Raw genomic sequence first — 21301 nt, forward strand, 5'->3', positions numbered from 1 at the left:
CCCCCCCCCCCCACACCACCTTATCTCGCTCCCCTCGTCTTCCCTTTCATCTCTGAATCATTGTAAAGTGTAATGAAAGAAAGATGGATGAATAATTCAGCAGACAGCATTTAAGAACTCTGCTTTCATGTCTTTCTGATAACGGAGGACTTTGCACGCTGGCTGCCACACAACGATTTCTTGGTAGCTTTTCAGCCTAATGTGGGATTCCCCATTAACAGTCCCCTGTTAATTATGTTCACTTTCATTTTCAAACCTAAATGGGACGCTCCGTCTGCTGCAGCGTCTCTTCAGAGTGTTGTCTGACCACTTCAGATATGTTTAGACGCCGAGCCGCAGCATTAACTCTTCATTTCCAAAAGTAACACGGCCTGATCCTTTTAGACTTGTCAATCTGAAATGGGATTAGAGCCGCTGAGCGTCTGCCCTCGCAATCTGGGTTTTATTAGAGCGAGCGCAGATCATCTGGTCTGGCAGTGTCATCCTCGGTACGCCCGGTTCTGGGAAAAGAAACAAGACCGTGATCTGTGTTTCACGAGAGCAAGATGACAAAGATTGCAGATAAAGTGCTCCGAAAAGAAAAAAAAGAATGAGAGACCTTGATGATTGCACATCGCCCGTAATTATTTACATAGGACAGACCTTGATTTTTGATGGCTGGACGCTGAGGAAATGAAATATTGAGCCACATTTTCAAAGAGGTTTGGTGGGAGGCTGCAGAAGAGGATGCAGCAGATGAGATTTATAGAATGAGGGACGAAAAAAAATATTTTAAAAGGCGACTCAGCCGAAACAGAGAGAAGAAATGCACAAAAGCTTCTTAAATCATGTCAGTCGCACTCTTGGGGATTTGGCAAAGGCAAGGCCGTCTCAGGATATGTCAAACAGCACCCTTTCCATCTGTCAATCTGGGCAAGGCGCAGATTGAAGTTCTTGCTGTGTGGGCAAAGTGTGTAGGCGGCAGATGTAAACAATGTGACAAAAGCCTGAATCCTCACATGTTGGATTTAAAGAAGATCGGGGGAAGACTGAAAATGTGAAGATTGGGGGAAGACGGAGAATGTAGGCCAAAGTCGTTTTTTTTGTTGTTGGTGCAGACACACCATCACCACACGATTGTCTGCATCATTAATACAGATGCAGATAAATATCAGAGAGGAGGAGGGACGTGGGTGAGACAGAATCAGGCTGGGGGAGCTCCCTCGGTGCTGCTTCCTGTCTGATGTTTGGCTATAAGAACCGAGACCAATCGTACACAAGAAATATTTGGGATGAGGAGCGGAGACGGTGGGGGAGGGATGGGATGGAGGAGGGGAAAGAGAGCGCCCTTTCCCAAAAGGCATGAAAGGTTGGAAGGGCGCCATGCATGCAATCATTCTGATTGCAGGGATCCTTCTTCAAATGTGGGCCAGGCGACCTCCGCACCCAGGGAGGAAACACAGCACCGGCTCCTCCATCTCTCACACAACACAAACTGGGATTTTAGTTTCGTCAACCAGAATCCACCACCGCCGCACACATTTGGCAGATTTACGACACATTGTTCGCTGCAACCCAAACCAGCCAACATCATTCTCTGTTGGTTCAGCCAAAATAAAAACCAACAGTGGGTGATTACAGAGCTCCTAAAATATAAGCTAGCTCAGGGTTATCAGCGAACACACACACACACACACATACACAATAAGAGTCATCAAGTCCATTCAAGTCAAGTCAGCACCATTAAAATTCACTTAACAAATGTTCCCTCTCTGTCATAGTACTTCATTCTCGTACAAGTCAAAATCCGCTTTAAACAACAGGGAAACACAGCGAGAAGCCCAGGAAACATCATGTCAGCTGTATAAACTCAATCAGTATTCACAACCCCCCCCCATCAAGTACACATTTTGGGTCAGCTCACCTTCCTCCTGCTGCCTTTTCAGTCATCCAGTCAGCGCATCCAGAGCTCTCTGCACAGCAGATCGAAATGTAAGGCAGCAGAAGAAGAAGAAAAAAGAGAGCGACAACCTTACATTTGTTTTCCGGCGGAGGAGGAGATTATTTTCCTCCCTGGTAAAAGTGCCGTCACCCTGCGAGTGGAGCGAGGAAGCCGGTTTCCTCTGAGCTTCAGCTAGAGAAAGGCCCGTCCTTGGGCATGAGCATTGTGTGTGTCTGTGCTGTCTGCAGAGGCTGCCATGTCTCCCATTGTTCCAGGGCGAGTGAGCCAGGCTTCCTACCCCAATAGACCCTGCCTACTATAACAGCTGTGGACCAGCCCCCACCTCTCTGCCGCTTTCTCCCCCCCCCCCCCCTCCTCCTCCTACAACTCCTGCCTGTCTACTGCTGCTGCTGCTAAACATTAACCCTGCAGCTGCCTCACCAGGCCCATAAAGAGGTGGAGAGGGGGGTTGTGTGTCAAAAAGAGACCCTACTACCACGTAGCGGACAAAGGAACTTAACAGAGAGAGGATATCCGACAGGCGGGCTGAACTGACAGGACTCGTGCAAAGAGCCATTCAGTGGCCTAGAAAGAAAACTGGCTCTGTGCTAAGAGGATTGTCTTTCTATATCACAGTGGTGATAAGTGTTGGATTGTGAGGCTGCGCGGAGAAACACAACAGTCACAGAATAAAACAGGGCTGCAACTAACCATTAGTTTGGTTATTGAGTCATGTTTTGTTTTATAAAATGCTAGAAAATAGGGAAAAGTGGTGGGCCGTTACTTTTGACTAAAGCCAAGAGGTATTGAATTTATTATTACATATGACAAGTAGATCGACACCAATATAATTGAAATATCGGTGTGTTTCGGCTGGTTGAAGGGCATTTAAAAACCAGGGACGGAGTTTGCCCAGCAGAGGGGGCCGACAAGATGATTTTTACACTAAAATGTCACAATTAACCCTTGTGTTATCCTCGGGTCTAATTTGACTGGTTTCCAAAAACTTTCTATATCTCAAAAGAACGTGAATGTTGAAAAAACTACAAAGAGCAGTAACAAAAACAATCTTTTTTTAAATGCTGAAAAAGTGACAAATAAAAGGGAAAAAGTAACAAAAAAAACATCTAAAAACACTGGAATAAGTGACAAAGAAATTGTTAAAAAATTTACTAAAACATAATTTTTTAAAAAGGCAGAAAAGTGACAAAACAATTTGAATAAAATTGACAAAAAACTTGTGAAAAGTGTAGAAAAAGAACAACAAAATTTCAACCCAGAAAAACACAAAGTTGCATGGTTGACGGGAAGACAACACAAGGGTTTAAAAAAACAGATCTACAGGATCAAGAGCCCGACTAGATCAAGTTTGTTTGATCACATTATTTCTTTGGATTTAAATATATCTCTTCATCCCTTTTCGACATATCGGGCTCAAACATCCAGTGTCGGTCGGGCTGTACACGGATGTGAAACACACAAAACCTTCCCACAACAAGCTCATTTATAGCATCTTTGCTTTACAAAATGATTTCAACAAAGCAATTCATTATCATTTAATCTAAAGTTGCAACAATTAGTCAATCAGCGGAATATGTGTCAGGAAAATACTTTATTATGATAATCAAGTCACTTTTCATTATATGATTTAAACGTTTCTCCAATGTGATCCTTTGCTGCTTCTCTTTGTCATATCTAGTGAATATTTTTGTGTTTGAGTGTTAGAGCAGGAACCTTTCACTCTTTTGACATTTTTTATTTAAAACGATTAATTGAGAAGTTAAATGGAAGATTAACTGATATGAAAATAATCGTTGGTTGCAGCCGTAGATTAACCTGCTGATCATTTTGTCAATAACTTGGCCTCTAAAATAATGACTAAAACCTATTTTTGGAGCAGTCCAAAAACCCCAAATATACTCTATTTACGATCGGATCTGAAAGTAGCCTCACATGTCAGAAGCTGGAATAAATATTTGGTAGATTTTGCCTGAAAACTTGAATTATTATTACCCGATTATCAGAAAGGTATCAAATAACTATTTCATCTTAAAGTGTCTTATTCAGATTGCCTTTTTTGTCCGTCCATTAGTCCAAAACCCAAAGATGTTCAGTTCATTAGTTTGTCTCAGACAACAATGGAAATCATTAAATCTTCACATGTGAGCTGGAAATGACTGAAACTTAATAATTCATCAAAAAATGCTCTGCAATTACGTTGTCAATCAACCGATGGATTAATCAAATCAGCCGACAGTTAGTGCCGGCTCTTGTACAGTAACTCTCTCACATGCAGTGACGACGCGGGGGATGAGTATTCCAGCAGTGGCGTGTTCCAACTGAACGCCGTCGTGTCTAAACCGGTCAGCAGAATGAAGGGTTTCTCCGCTGCGAGTGTCTCCGTGTGGTTTATCACCCTGTGTGACTCATCTGCTCTCCTTGTTAATGAAGCCACATCATCCTCAGACACGCCAGACACGCTAAACCCAGTCTGATGACAAAGTGACTAGGCGCCACGGCAACAACAACAGGAGGAAAAACACCGGTTCAATGGCTTGATTGTGGGAGGAAAATCCCATAAAAGTAATAACGGAAGGATAAAAAAATTCCCATAAACCTTTCTTTATAGCAAGCAGATCTATATGTACTCATTTCAAAGTTGACCTTTTCTTAATTTGACCCTAATTGAGTCGACAAGAGAACTGACCTGAATGGACTTTGCCCCCGCAACCGACCTACAGTCAGAAACCAGTGCCCCGGGGGGGCCCACATGAATGGCAGTTGTTTTAAGCTATTCTCAATTACTTTTGACCTTAACAGTCGAGCCAGTTTGGCGAGTATACAACTTGTTCCAGATTCCCAGCAGAATATAAGAGTCTCTATGAAGTACAATACTTAAGGACCAATTTCAAGGTACTCAGTATATTTCATTTCATGCTACTTTATCCTTGAACTCCACTACATCTCAGAGGCAAACGTACTTCTACTCCACTACATGATTTGTCACAAAGCTGAAAACTGTTTTTCTGACACCGTGAAAAGATTTTTTTACTTCTTACAGGACAGTGATGATCTTATAAAATATGATGCATGGCTGTAGAAACTACAGTATGTAAAAGGAGTTTAAATGAACACAACCTGAAACATCTACAGCAGTAAAATACAACATAAACTAGCAGAAATATTAATTATATTAATCCAGAAACATCAGACAGAAGAGGAACGCACTGACAGGGGACACGTTACTACACAATCACTACTTTGATTTTTCATGCTTTATGTAGATTTTGCTGATACATACTTTTACCTAAGTAAGATTTTGAATGCATGATTTTAAAGTATAGTGTATATAGTACTTTAACTTGAGTAAAATATCTGAATACTTCCTCCACTACTGGTGAAATGAGAGAAGGGGAGATTTCAAAACAAAAAGAATCAGGGGAAACCCCGAAGACAAAAAACGTCACCGGTCATCAAGGATGAACCACATGAAAGAAGAGAACAGAGGACAGACGCGGAGCTTCACATCAAAAATTAGCAAGATCAAAAGAGCTTGTGTCCAGTGAGGATTTATCCTCTAATTACTGAACACATATGGCCGTCCTGGCCAGTCTGATGTCATGGCCAGGCCTCTAATCTGTGTCCACCTAGTGGCTGCAAAACAGAGACAACCTGCCCCATGTCCCCCATCTCTTCCACCGAAAGCATATGAGGAGGGGATCTTTTATAGGGTTTAACCTTTAGGGCTGGATCTGAATATTCAAATATTTGTTCAATGGGTATTACACTTTAGGATTTGAATGTTATAAGGAAGTTAGCTGCTGGCTAACTAATGCAGCGCTATGCTGTCCATCTCAGTCGTTTGTAGAGGTCTGTTTAATCGTTACAACGTAGAAACCTGGTGTCGTTTTCAGGCGATTTGGTAAAGGTGAAGATGGTTTGATCGTTCATAACGCTTATACTCTAGCCCTCATGTTGTCCTCGGGTCAAACTGACCCGTTTTCCTGTATCAATGTTCTTTTTAATTCCCCAAAATAACATGTTTCTTTGCCAAGTACAAATCTCTACTTTCATTAATTTTGGGGCGTCTTATTCAATATTATAGCATTTGAAAAAACAAATTGAAGTGTTTTTGAAATAGTATTGAGTAAAAGTTGACATATTCCAGTCTATGATTATCATCAACATCCATTCCTTTAATTTTATTCTCAATACTTCCTAACTTCTGCTTTTCTAACTCAAACATTAGGTATAATTTCCTATAAATGAGGTTTATTGGCCGGAAATTCCTAAATAACTGTAAAACTAAAGTTAATAAGTTAGTTTTACATAGTGTTGAAAAGGTTAAAAAAAAAGTTCCAAACATTGATAAAAAGCGTCAACAAAAGTGTTGATTTTCAATTTTGACGGAAGACAACACGAGGGTTAAGGAGACACCGGCTGGCTCTCAGTCGTCCTCAGACAGTCCGCTAACAACGCAGGTCTTTCCGTCTTCTCTTGTTTTGAATGCCCGCAGCAAAAAGCTGAGTCCGATTCAACTTTTGGTGAAAAACAACCCGACGTCCCCTTGAGCTGGACAATTATGTAACCGGAGATCAGACTCATCTGTCCGTATCGATGCATGGGAGTCCCGTTTACCTGACTGTAAACAGGAAACATCACTGCAACACTTTAAAGTAAAACGTGAAACCCCAGCAGTGAACTACCCAGGAGGTTGTGTGCGTTTCCTGCAACCACAAGCCACAAAGCTTCAACTCTCGCTTGAAGAGTTCATGTACTTCAACATTCCGGTCCATGGCACTTTGCAAACACATTATGCTTTTGAGACTGTCCTTTGAAAAAGGACCCCATAAGGACTTTCACCCAGGGGACAGGGGTGGGGGGACCTGAAACAGAGTTTATCTAACTTTACGGAACTTCATCCCGTTTTAAGTTACATGCGTAACGTAACAAATGTTTTGAACCCAAACCAAAAACTTTTTCTAGTCTTAACCCTCGTGTTGTCTTCCCATCAACATTTAAAATCAACCCTTCTATTGAGGCTTTTCATCAAAATCTTTAACTTTTTAAGTTAGTAAACACAAACTTATTAACTTTATAGGATATTATACCTATAAATTAGGAACTATTTAGACTAAAATTAAAGGATGATAAGGATGATTGATTATACTCACAGACTGGAATATGTCAACTTTTACTCAATACTATTTCAAAAACACTTCCGTTTGTTTTTCAAATGCTATAAAAATTGAATAAGACGCCCCAAAATTAATGAAAGTAGAGATTTGTACTTGGCAAAGAGCGTTATGTGGAATCAATCATGTTATTTTGGGGAATTAAAAAGAACACTGATATAGGACAACATGGAGGACAACATGAGGGGTAAGTAGTTTTTGTGCCTATAACCTAACCAAACTGTGACCGTTTCGCTGTCGAAGGCTACATTTACATTTCTATGTTTTGGTTCAAAAGTTAATACCTTTTGCTACATTTCCACCTCTCATTCCCCCTGCTCTGGCGTTTCTGAGCCCCTAAACCGAGACATTTGGAAACACGTCTGAGCCGTTCTGGTTTGGAACCTCCGGGGTTGTGATGCCGTCTCAGCGGCCGCAAACGGAGCCCTTTGGCAACACTGACGCCAAGGAGTCGCCGCCTGATTGGGTCTTATTACCTCTCAATCTCTGAGACTAAGATACTAATCTTACCATGGCAACTATCAGCAACAGGTGGAGCATACATGCTGCCTCCGGTTTAGATATATGAGGTTTGGGTGTGAGGTTTGTTCTCCTACTGGAGCTAAAACCCCTGAAATTGCTTCTGGTTCAATACACTGCTTAAAACCCAATTGTAGCAGTGGAAATGTAGCCTCAGATATGACAACCTGGTGTCATGACTTTGCGTGAACACACATGCCAACTTTGCTAACCCTTGTGCTGTCCTTCAGGTCCCAGAGACCCTCCTGTATTCAATTGTATTTTTGTGATACGAGACCCAAAGGGCAAGGCCTCGACGGCAGTCGACATGAAATGAAAAAGGCCCCAGGGACCCCCGAAGCACAACGCCACGCTAATATAAAATGTAAATAAAATAAACAAGTCCCCGTGACACGAAGGACAACACAAGGGTTAAGCCAAGTGGCGTGTTATCGGTACGCATTTTGTACTATGCCCATGTATGTCCACGCTGTAAACAGCGGGCGTAAACAGGCTTGGCCTACTCATACTACTCACTACGGCGCAAATTCACAAGCAAGGTAATGGAGGTCAATGGAAGCCAAAAAGCATTTATAAACGCGTCTGGATAAACACGCAAATAATGCCATACGAATTGGCGTGACATACATACGCCGTTTCATGAGATCAGTCATGATTGGAGGATGGAAGACGCTCCTGTGGATCGTATTTCCTGCCACTGCTAGGAATACTAATATATGAACGGCTCATATTGGTCGTATTAGAGCGAAGGAATAAAACACCTCTATCATATCTTGTATATACTGTAGTTTGAAGGAATTGTTTGCTTTTATTGCTACACCAACCTTTCCACCTCCAAATCTAATTGAAAATGAGCACAACACTCTGGAAACAGAGAGGAAGGATTACAGCAAGTTATACACTGTTTCAATGTTAATTCAAGCATCTCAGTATTGTTCTAAGAACAGTCTTCAGTCTTGTCACTAATGCAGCACAGAAACTATAAACTACTTACATCACTTGAATGAAGGGCTGTCAGGGGAGGGTCATACCTCTGTTGTGTAAGACGTGAACGCACACAGACATCTGTAAGGCATGAATGGGACATTGAGGGACTCCCTTCTAAGAGGGTCAAAGGCTGAACATGACCTGAATGAGAGCCGGTCACATGGTGCCCTGGAGCTAACACAAGGGAACGAGGAGAACTCGCAACATAAAAGGCCTTTTGTCACCTCCCTCCGCCATCCACTTTCCCCTCAAGTGAAGATCTTCACCAACTCTAAAACGCAACGGTAATGTGGACATGAAGGGAGTTGTCATCCTGTCCTGGTTACATAAGGAGGGATACAGGGAATCCTTCAACCCCCAAAAACAGAACAATATCATCCAAACAGTAAAAAGATTAGAGCTGGAACGTCCATTAACCAATTAGCTGATGGAATGGAATTTATTCGCCAGCGGTTTGTTTTTTTCTCTGGTTCCGGCTTCTGAATTTCAAAGTATTTGACGCTTTTCAATTTCATAAATGATCGTAAAGCGAATAGCTTTCGGACTGTCGGTTGGACAACAAGTGATTTAAATAACAACAGTCACATTGGGCTAATGTTATAATTATAATGGGCAACTTCAAACACAGCATTTCTTTGTGGTAAATATTGTGTTCAATATGGACTGTTGGTTGGACAAAACAGACGACCTGAAGACTTCATCTTCATTTTTCCCTGTTCTATGACATTTTATTACAACTGGCAAACTAACTCATAATAACAATGGTTAGTTGCAGGCGCGCCTCGTTAAGATACAGAGAGCAAGGATCCGTTAGCAGATGGTCCCCCGCTAGATGTTTGTGGTCAGGTCGGAGAAGCTCTGAATTAGAGCTGTAAATCAGACTGAAGGGGTACAAACCTCCATTGAGGGGCCGACAGTTTAACGGGCTGCGATGGCCACAGCTCCATGTGAGGATGCAGAGCTAATCCACCAACAAGAAACGTGACACTCAGGCCTGGGTTTTAAGCCGGGGCTATAAACACCCCGGTGGTGTCCGTGAAGGCCTCTTGCGTTAATTTGCATGAAGCCTCGGCTCAGTCGGCCTTCATTAGGAAGTCGGGAGTTGAAGCCAGTGAGCCATCAACGGGGGCTGGCTGGTCTTAGCTGTTTGGGCAACAGACGCAAAGCCACAAGAAATTACTAGTGGTAGGCCGATTATTGGCCCTGATGATGATTATTGGTATTTTGGCAGTTTGCAGATTAACTGTATCAGCGTATTATTTGTCTGATAACCTATAAAGTTAATGTGTCCTATTAAAAAGTGTCCTACTTTGACTCTGCTCCAGCTCTGTGTCTGTCCATCTGCTCCGGGTTTCTGCTCCGGGTTTCAGCTGAAACGATGTGTCGATTAGTAGATCAAGGAGAAATAATATCAATATTTACCAGATATCCCGCTGAACATCTGAGCCGAGCCAATTTTGTAAAATGTAAGGAGCGGAAAGTACCGATATTCATGTTAAAATGTAAGGAGTAAAAGTAAAAAGTCTGCATTCAAATAAATAGTGAAGCAAAAACATTTGAAAAATCAACTTGAGTACAGTAACAAAGTATTTGTACTTCATTACTTCCTATTTCCACGTGTGTCAGCAAACGTCTGTAATACTTTGATTCCTCAGCAAGTCACAGTCGCACAAAACTGCTGAACCCGGATATGGAAAACACGTTGAGGTTTGAACAAGACCCGCTGGTGAGGAGGCCAGACAAGTTAGTCCAGGTCCTAAAGAGCCATCATGTCCATCCAGTAAGTCTAAAACTACCACCAAGCCAGATTACAGGGTCATCCAAGAATTCTTCCGCTTTTCTGGAATTATGAGGCCAACTCATTTCTATCACCACGGTAACCTGGGCAGATCACCACGTTGCTGCAGATCCAATCATGTCAAAACAGCACGACAACTAATAGTTGGAGAAGAAGAAAAAAAATAGTAAATTTATGTGTGCAAGGATTTTGAAAATAGATTATTTTACCCTAGAATCTATCCTTTTGTGTTATTGTTTTTAACCAATGATTGACCTAAATATGTTACGTTTATGGCGCCAACAGTGACATCATTTCTGTTTCCAGCAAAACCGAGCCAAAGCAGAAAATGCAGGCAATCCATGTCATGTTCTTCTTTACAAATGAACTAAAGGTCGGGCTCACTGACTGACATGTGATGTCCATTCTTCTTAGAAAACGATACGTTTTTTGAAATGTGTCATGATGTATTGTCTCTAGAAGTGTATTATTCTACTTTTGTTTGAAAGTCGTATCAATAAATACCAGACGCGTTACTAGCGGTGAGCAGTGTGTGTTGTTGTGGTGCGTGTAGGCCACTCCTGATTTTGTCAGTCATCTCATCTCATATGCTGTGTCTCCATGATCCTATTGTGTCCTATTCATGGACATTAAGCCGTCATCCCATGCTGTAGGAGGGGGGCCCGCCTTGATACTGCAGCTGAAGGGCCCGGTGTTGGTTCAATACGCCGCTGCTCAATACTATCAAATCGCAATCCTTCTAGAATCAAGCAATTAATAAAAATCGCAGTACATGTGGAATCGGCAGACATGTATGGTCAAAGAATCAAATCGGGACAAAAGCATACTGTCGCAGTCCTAGCAACCACTGACCAATCAGCTCACTGATAAAACGGACCAGGACCCATCCACAGGCAATATGTCTGGAGCGATGTCAGAGCGAGGGGGCTGCCTAAAACAGGATGGGGCCTCAAGCAATTGGAGGTTTGATGCCTTGCTCAAAGGCACCTCAAGAGTGTCCAGGAGGCAAACTGGCACCCATACTTGGTCCATGCGGGGACCTGAACCGTGACACCTCCCCGTTCCCAAGCCAAGTCCCCACAGCCTGAGCGTCCGCCCCCCTATTCAGTTATAAAGAGCTGCAGGGATAGAAACAGGGGAACCGTGTAACCTCTATGATATAGTGCATTTTTAGTTTAGTAGTAAATGACATTTCTTTTATTCCTGAGTCAAGACAGGATTCCAGTTTTCTGATGGGACTCGTGAATAAAACAAAACACTCATCTGTTTTACAATTTCTTCAACAAAAAAAATCCAAACAAGACTCAAAAATACAAATAAGACCTGTGAAAAAGTTGCTATGTCTATGGAATCAAAAATAGAGAATTAATAATGACGTTCACTTGAAGAGACTGTCACCACTGAAGAGACAAAAACACAAACTAGAAGGTCAAACAGGGATAAGAACTTTAAATAAGTCTTTAGGTAAAAGTACCAATACCACAGTGTAGAGATACTCTTTTTTTAAGTAAAAGTCAGAAATTCAAAATTAAACTTAAAGTAAAAATGTAACATACTCATTGTGCAGAACGGCCCATTTGAGAATAATATAAGAGATGGAGCTTGTTTTAATTACTATGTACATTCCTGGGTAACCCCATCGGTAAATAATATTGTAAATTATCTTTATCTATAATATTACATCAAGTAGTTGTTGTTCATGATTTGTATCATTTTCTGAATCTGCAAAGTAACTAAAAGGTATTAAATAAATGCAGTTAGTGGAGTAAAAAAGTACAATACCTCCCTCTGAAATGTAGTGGAGTAGATATATAAAGTAGCAGAAAATGGAAATACTCAATACTGCAGAACAGTACTTGAGTACTACACTTTACTACACTTTTGGTTACTTTCCACCATTGAGTACTCCAGTCATGAGCTGGATCAGTAAACCCTATTTCTATGAATACCTGAAGCTAGGTGAGCTACCGAGAGCTTCACGTTGAACTTTATGATACAGCCAACGATGACACCAGATAAAAGAAGGGAAGGGAGGAGCGGGCGCGGTTTGGCGACGGGCAGTGTCTCCACATCTGGCCACATCTGGCCTCCAGCCGCAGCGCCTCAAACACAACCAGGAGTCGGGCACACTCCTCATCCACATCCTTTTCCCAAGGTCTGGCCAAGAGGAAGACCTATTTATGGTACAGAATCAAAGATAACATGGAGGGTTATATATGGAGATCCTTATTTAAGCCCCCAAACAATCTGCTCTCCATTACGCCGACAAACGCCACCTCCCTGGGAAGAGTGCTGGTGTTTTTTATACACATAAAATACAGGTTTGAGTTTTGAAACAGGAAGCTCAGGAGAATACACTGCAGCAGCAGCCCACTAAAGCACCTTGTGGGAGAGGGTTTGGGGATTGAAGGGGTGGGCGGGGGGAGCACAAAGCTCCTCAATAACAACTTTATTTCAAGACAAAGCGGGAATCAACTGCAGGGGTGCACAAAGGAACAGTGTTCGGATACAAGACAGCCTGAACATAAGACCAAAACCTCCCACTGTCGCCGTTACTCTTCATCTACACAGTCCCAACAGATCGCTCTTCATAAGAACCGAAACAAACGATGGCCGTTTAACCCTGTTTTGGCCAAACAGGGCGCGGTGGGGACCCCACTTGTTTGCTTGAATTGATTCAAGCTACATTCCTCGCCGTATTTTCTTTGGCCGGACTGATGAATTGAATGTTTGTTGCAGCTACAGCGGCTGAAGCAGGCTTTTGCCAACTTCAATGTTTGCATGACCGCAGATTCCTCTGTAGGGTGGATTTGGAGTGCGAGCTCGTAGTCTCGTATACTACGGGGATTCCACGGGCACACTGAATCACGCGCATGGAGAGCACGAGGCCGTCGCTTCTTCTTCTGCTGATGCATACTAATAATCCCACTCAGCTAGGAAGAGACAACGCAGGAAGAGAATAATCCTTTGATCTGAATATCTGCATTGTGTCAACAGTCACAATGATGATGATGATGATGCAGAGCTCCCTCCCGCTGTGAGCTCTGTTGGATCGTGCCGACTCCGCTGGGGGGTAATTAAAGAATACGATGCGAGGCTGCTGAAAAGCCTTTTGGTGTATAACCATGGTAACCACTGTACCTGCATGCATACATCAGATAGTGGGGTGATAACACTGATAGCTGATAAGAAGAGGTCTCTAGCCTAGCCACATCTTCAAAGCATGCTCGTTCCTGCGGGGGGGGGGAGGGGGGGTGTGTACTGAAGAGATAGGCCGACTGCAGAAGGCTCTGACCTGTCTGCGCACCCCCTACCACACTTCACTCATTGCTGGCACAAGTATTGGTTGATACCGATCACCGGGTCTAATTGAAGCCTTCTAGTCATCGCGCCATATTTATCATATAGTAATTGTAATAGTCTTAACAAAGTATATGTATAAAAATTAACAGAAGATGATGTATTGTGAATTGTCAACTGTTTACTTTTGACAGGAAACGTTCAACACTCTACTTCCTCGGTTAGAAACACACCTTAAAAAGGCTTAGAGCTTAACAAATAAGCCTTATTTCAAAAGAAATGACAATAAAACTGTCATTGTAAATGTACACACACTTAAAGTGTACTTAAAGTGCAGATCGAAGAAAATAATATCACAATTGACTAATTGAAAAATTGACTCATTGGTTTTGTTCCAAATAGTTTGAAAAGCAGTAAAAACTTTTTTTATGGAGATAATTAATCAATCAAAAGGAGTTGACGATCAGCTGTGATTAGTTGGCCAAATCTCTCAGCGTTTTGTTACTCAGAGCAGTTCGTAGTAAAAATCTACTTCATGAATTGACAGAACTGAAGAAGAATTTGCTTGTGATGGCACTTCCTCGTTGCGATGTTATGGAACCCGCGCAACTTTGAGGCAAGGCCCTGTATTCAACAGGATTTACACACTACTATAGGCCAGGCGTCCATGCTTACGCACGGTAACCCCGTTTGTTCAGGTCCTATCCCCTGACCAATCGCCTATCCTAACCTTGACCACTCTAGGTCAATGCCCAACCCCGACCAATCGGCCGCTTCGTAGGGCGGGACTCACCTAGAAGTTAAGTGGGATCCATAATAACGCTTGCTCGTTTCATTTCCTCTGGGACTCTTCTTGTAGAGGCCAAGCCCAAGCTTAAAGCCCCTGAGGTGCCTTTCCACAGGTAGAGTAACTGACGCACTTGTTACCTTTTTTGATCAATGACAGTCCAAGTCATATTTGCAATTAACCCCATTGGTTCTATTTATTTCCATGTTAATAGTCCAGACTAATAACTGCTTTTATGTATGCTTGTGTGGTGTTGCTGTGTGTGTGTGTGTGTGTGTGTGTGTGTGTCGCTGCGTGGTCAAAAACTGTTTGTGCTTCTAGGTTGCACCAATAGGAACCAAAGATTGGTTCCTATTTATACTAAGGGCAAAAATTGGCTATAACACATCTTGTTGGTAGATACCTGGCTGCTCTGATCGATTGTGTAATTATTAACAAGGAGAAATCGTATGGTTTCGTGTTTCGTGGTGGACCACGACGCCTAATAAATAACTTCATAACTATAACCAGTAAACAGAACCAACAGCCAAATTAAACACTTACTCCATGCCACGTTTCCCCTCTGTAATAAAGTCGGAACGCCGTCTGTGGCTGCAACAAGATGTGGGACACAAAGGCGTGCAGAACATCTGGGAACAATTAGAGGCGAACAGAGCGAGCAAGCACTTATACTGCCCATTACCCTTGAATAAGTCACTGGCTCGGCTCTTCGTGATGTAATGCGGCGCAGCTTGGATATGCAATCTCAAAGTTGCGCTGGGACCGATGCCTCTCACAAAAAACTTCAATCGAGCTCAAACATGGAGTCCACGGGCTGTAAACGGGATCCGGCGAGCGCTGAGTGGAACCACATTTCTCCGCAGCCCTGAGGTCATTCCTCAGGATGAGATGGTCAGAGCGCCGGTCGGCTCTCGTGTTCTTGACCAAATATTGGTCCAAATGTGACACATTCATTCTTAAATCCTCCCCAGTCTCCACGGCTTAAAGCTGCTTTTCAGCTACATGCATCAGCTAAAAAAAAGGAGCAATTATTACACCATATCAACAGAATAAGCTAGTGATTTATTTTTAAAGTCTGCCTCATATTAACCAAAAGAGGTTGTACTTATTCTTTTTTCACTTGGATGTTTAACCTGCACTGTGAACTGGATGATGCTAGAAGACGGGTTCACATTCATCTGCTGGAGGAGGAAAGACCGCCTTAAATCAGAGTTTAATGTGAGACGTTACCACTAGAAGCCAAGGCTGGCCCAGGATGCAACTGACACAGATTTGATGTGGGAACTTAAACTGTTCAGTGTACAAAAACTGAGAATGGGCTTCTAAGTGGGCAGGCGTAGGAAACATCTTGAGTACAGCAATTAGAAATATTTGGGTATTTGTAATGTGTTAACCACCGACTTAACACCAAATGTACACAGGTCTCGGGAAGTTGAGTACATATGTGAAAAAGTCTTATAAAAGGCTTGTTCAGCGGCTCCAGGTGCCTCACACTGCCTGAAGTGATGTCACGTGAGTCAGTGTCGGTTGTCAGACTGAAGACTACAGGTTTGAGAATTAAAAAAAATAATCTGGGGGTGTGGAGTTAGAAAAGAGTGAGTTTACCAGACCTGCGTGGCCCGCTGCAGGCTACATTAGCCGCTACTAGCTACTACTTAACCCTCCGTTATCTTCCCGTCAAAATAAACACTTTTTTGAATGCTTTTAAATCAATGTTTTTAACTTTATCCTTACGTTTGTGTCCCTTTTTCAATTATCTGGCGTTTATATTCAACGCTTGTCACTTTTGACGTTTTCAACACTAACTTGTTAACTTTAGTTTTACAGTTATTTTGGGAATTTATGGTAAATAAACCTAATTTATAGGAAATTATACCTTATGTTTGAGTTAGAAAAGTAGAAATTAGGAATTAGTGTGACTAAAATTAAAGGAATGGATGTTGATGATAGTCACAGACTGGAATATGTCAACTTTTACTCAATACTATTTTAAAACCACTTACATTCTTTTGTAAATGCTATCAAATTGAATAAGACGCCCCAAAATTAATGAAAGTAGAGATTTGTACTTGCCACAGAGCTTTATGTGGAATCAATCATGTTATTTTGGGGAATTAAAAAGAACATTGATATAGGAAAAACAGGTCAGTTTGACCCGAGGACAACATGAGGGTTACGTTGCATAGTGGGTAACGTAGGCTAAAGGTGTTGACAAGGATGGCAAATGTGTTGAATTAATTGCTTCTTTTTTTTTTTAATCTGGTTTCGCTGCATCAATTTTGATCCTTTTTGTTTTAAACTGTCGATCATGAGTTTAATTATGTTACTAGAGAGCAGTGATCCGTCAGGGGAGTACTCCCTTAAAACATGTCTGGAGATGAAGATCAAACTATTATCGAACATGTGCTAAAAAAGTTATTCAGCAAACGAGTCCATCACTTTGTTCCAATCATGAGGTCACGGTTTCTTTGGGTCTTTGTGCCATGACACCTATGATCTAGGATTGTGTACATGATATACGGTACTTGTCTGAAATTGCCAAAAACAACAAACAAGCAAGATGACATCAAGAGACAATTTGGAAAAGGCACAAGGGGTACGTCATTTCTGCAAACACATACAACACAGTAGCATTTCATAGCCTCCATCCATCCATCCCTGCTATAATGCAAAGGGTTCCAAACAATCCTTCCATTCTCATTTCTACTGACCTAAAGTTTGGTCTTTGATCAGAAGACGAGAACAACATGAGCGTATATATCTGGCTTTCAACCAACAGACAAATCATTAAGCATGGATGTTTTTCCCCTTCAAAAAAGGACTGTTATAGCTAAAGAGCATTATTTTAGATGTTTTGAATCTTGTTTAATCTCCTAATAGGCCCTAGAACTTATTAAGATTACTGGCATGTGTTTTATTGGCCAATAAAATCCTTCACAATGTGAAAACAAACGAGAAACAATCCACTCCTCGTGACTAGAATGCTATTCGGAAAATGCAGAGGGTATGGCAACTAGAGAAAAGCAGCATTGTTGAGGTATGATCCAATAACACGTATTCACAGCCAATACTTCTCCAAATAAGTTTCTGTACTGGGCAACATGGCCCCCAGCCAGTCCGGTGCTTTGAGGGGAGTACCCCTAATAAAAGATGAAAACTGAATACGTCTCCCGTGTACAGCCTGACCGATAGTGGAGGTTTGGATTTGGTAGTTAAAGAAAACACACACACACACACACACACACACACACACACTGATATTGCTATATCAAATATGAATATTACAATATTAATTTGGATATTTTTAACCCTTGTGTTGTCCTTAGGTCTAATTGACCCGTTTTAAAGTGTTTTATATCAGTTGTATGGATTTCTTTTAACCAAATTGCCCAAAAATAACATGGATGATTCCATACAACACTCCTCAGGTGAAATTAATGCATACTTGAATACGTTCATTGAATTTCTTGGGTGTTTTATTTAATCTTATAGCGTTTGAATTATTTTTTTAATGGTTTCAAAACAGTGTCCAGACTAAACTTAGACATACCCATCTGTCATCCACTCAACAGCTCTGATCATAACTATTAGTCCAAATATATCATAATCTCTGCCTTTTTAACTAAAACACAACGCAACGTGATTGCAATACCGATATTAAGTCGATATATCATGCACCCCTAATAAATATAAGTCATTCAAAAGTAACTTAAAAAGCCATATCTTAATAGGGACCCTCAAGATACAAGATACAACCTGAGTGGAAAATTTTACAGTGTAAAAATCAACTTGAATACTCAAACTATGCACAAACTATGTAATGTTGACTCTTATCTGCCAACATATACACAGAAACTAATATCTGCAATAATCTAATAATGCAGATCCCCTCTAGACATTGCTTTAAAATATATAAAAAGCTCAGATTTTTTTTTCACACACAAAACTGAATAACCTAACTATAAACTTCTGAAATTATACTTTATTGCCCACATTAAGAAAACCTACAAATATGTACAGACTGTTCTTTCCACAGAAAGTGTTTGACTTTACTGAAAGGTCTAATCTCAGTTGATGTGCTGAAAGTTGCAGATTAGATCACGATCAGCTTCCAAAGCAGTTGAGATGTCACCAAATCTTTCTCATACTTTCACTTCCCTTGAAAACAACATTCTACAAACTCTCCACAGACATCTTTCTGCCCAGTGAAGCTCAAACATCCATGTGTTTCAAAAATAAGCACATTTGAGTGGAGGGGGACTTTAAACCAGCATGTAAAAATAACTAACAAAGTTGTAGACTAGGGTAATTGTGATTCATGTTCCTTTGAAATAATTTTAATGTCACGTTACATGACCCAGGGTGGTTTATCCTCCACTACATCCCAGCTCCAGACACGTTCACACCTTAATTCATTCAACATTTCTCTGCTTTAAGCCTGGTGGCTGTGGAAGATAACTGTCTCCAGTCACAGCAAGGAGGTTTTCACACATTGGGTTTTATTTCCATCATAAGAATGCTTTGTTTTTGCATCATTGTAAGAAGAAACATTTTTTTTTAAATGTAGTTTTGACTCAGATTTCAGTTCCTTTTCCATGTTCCCCTTTCAGGTTTCAACCCTTAAACCGAGGCTAAAACTGCGACATGGCTGTATTTAAGCTAGCATGTTCACGAAGAACAAAAACCTAATTGGGCTCAGAAAAATGTCTTTTTTTTCCTCTCGGGACAGGCCCACCAAAAAAAACAGAGCCAAAACCTGCACCGAAATGAGTCCCCTTCGACTCGGTAACACCGTTACGCCCTTGCGTTTCTCCCACAAACGGACAAAAACGTTGGAAAACACCGGGGCGTTTCACGTTAAAGATACCCACGCATTTAGCTTCCGACACCCGTTCAGCCATTCACTTTACCGGTGCTGTTAAATCAATGAACAGCATGCCAAAAGCCTCTGTCGGTATTCCAGCAAATCTCTCGACCGGGCTAACACGAAACGACATTTTCCTGGCTTTCAAAACTCACCTCATTTGGTTGGAAACTGTCGAAGCCGACGCTGCGCCATTCTTACTAAACGACAGAAACGTTCTAGCTTTTTCTGTAAAACCTAACTAGCTCGTGCTCATTGTTGCAGCGTCCCTTCCCTGCAGCAGCAGCCGCTTTCTTTTCTCTGCCTCGGCGCTGTGTTTTGGGTTGGAGAAAAGTGATGTCATTGCATGAAATTGCATTACCCGCCCCAATCTTTTTAAGAGGCTGTCCCCATGCTGCCAAACATAACTTGACTTTGAAAAAGCTGGATGTGTGTTTTTTAGTGCCTTTAACTATTCTCTCCACACTTGACCTCATGGAGATTATTACACTCAACAAAAGTGTCATAAAATTGTTTACTTGTGGATGTAAAATGAGTTTCCTTTCATTCAACAGACACTAATTAGATACAATTTTGTGGCATTTTAACCCAGAAGAAAAAACTATATAAATTCACCCTTGATGAATTGGGCTGTAGAGGTTGTTCTGACCTCAACATCAGTCTTTGTGGAAGGGAAACATGTTCTTTATAATGATGCTGCAGAGGTTCTTCATCTGGGTGCATCCATTGCAGCGGAGTCAAGGTCTTGGAGTGAATTGTCAGTGGCATCTTCTTCTCCACCTCCTGCAACCTCTGACACCATCTAGATGGGAGAACAGGAAGTTAGGACAGCAGGACCGTCACTGTGCTGGTGTTGTAGCTAAAACATTATTTGTGTTCATTAAATGGCTGACATTTCTACTTATTTGTGTCGACATACTGCATAGGAATGTGGAGACAACGCACATTATTGCCTCCTTTGTTGACTCGCTTTAGTGGCTTGTTTTTGCTACTGTTTGTTGACACTGTGCGATTATTGTTGAAATGTTTTGTCCATTAATTAAAAAAACAGTTGTCCTAGATCACATTGTGAGTAAAGTCCAGTGATGGCTGATGTGTAGCACTTTAAAGACAATAGTTTCAATCTACATCTTCCATCAATGTACCCATACAAACAGCGGTAGTTATCAAATGAATCCATGAAACAGAAATGCCATATTTTATTTCATCTTTTCTACATTTGTTCCCAACATCCTAAACTATTCAATAGCAGTGGGTGGAAAAGGTGCAAACATTTTCATTTTTCCAGTCAGTTACTATGTCTTTTCCATCTTGCACAGTATTTACTTTATAATTACCTTTTCCTGGACTGTAAGTTAGCAGCTATGTTAGTTTATACACGCAATCTGCATTTGTTCATATATTTATCTTCAATTTGTATTTTATATTATCCATACCTACCATTACATTTTAATCACCTTACATTTACACTCCCTCCATTAATAAATACTCTATTATCGTAGTAGATTCAGTGGCTGGACTATAACTGCTCTGCTGTTTTTAATTGTGTTTCTATCTTTATTACCTAACAGGACGATTTAATTCCCAGTAAGACCAGTTGTCTTTCACACACTTAGCGTTAATTTCTTTAACTTTTTCCTTTAACTTTTTTTGAGAGTTATGCTTTGAGTCCAGTACTTAAGTAAATGTACTTAATTACATTCCACCACTGGTTTTGAGGATGCACTACAGCCAAATCTATTTTATTGTTCTGCTGCACTTTTATAAAACATTATTAATGCAAGCAGAGAGGTGACATTAACAAATAGGTTCCCTATTTTTCCTAATCCATCCTAAACCAATAGTCAGGTGTGATTTAAACATTGGAAGAGCTTCTGCTTGCAGTAATCATCCTCGTGTTCATTCTGGCTGATGAAGAGGTCCCTGCACA

At 41.2% G+C, this 21301-nt stretch overlaps 2 protein-coding genes across 5 annotated transcripts in view; both read right to left on the bottom strand.

Moving 5' to 3' along the window:
• The window catches only part of nckap5l (NCK-associated protein 5-like), a 42280-nt gene extending 22538 nt beyond the window's left edge, over positions 1 to 19742 (bottom strand). The window contains exon 1 of one of the 2 annotated variants that reach the window (XM_034875640.1): positions 19527 to 19742. The gene's annotated coding sequence lies outside the window, so the exon portion shown is untranslated. Of the gene's footprint in view, positions 1 to 1903; positions 2222 to 19526 lie in introns of those variants that run through there. The other variant, XM_034875642.1, reaches the window with a different exon arrangement.
• A 131-nt stretch (positions 19743 to 19873) lies between these two features.
• Positions 19874 to 21301, bottom strand: part of kansl2 (KAT8 regulatory NSL complex subunit 2) — a 13415-nt gene continuing 11987 nt past the window's right edge. Inside the window, exon 10 of one of the 3 annotated variants that reach the window (XM_034875657.1) lies at positions 19874 to 20173. In XM_034875657.1, the coding sequence (XP_034731548.1) occupies positions 20081 to 20173 (93 nt within the window). In that variant the 3' untranslated portion in view covers positions 19874 to 20080. Of the gene's footprint in view, positions 20176 to 21301 lie in introns of all 3 variants that reach the window. The other 2 variants (XR_004657147.1, XM_034875659.1) reach the window with 2 other exon arrangements.

The sequence above is a fragment of the Etheostoma cragini genome, chromosome 7, assembly GCF_013103735.1.
Source record: "Etheostoma cragini isolate CJK2018 chromosome 7, CSU_Ecrag_1.0, whole genome shotgun sequence".
Lineage (NCBI taxonomy): Eukaryota > Metazoa > Chordata > Actinopteri > Perciformes > Percidae > Etheostoma > Etheostoma cragini.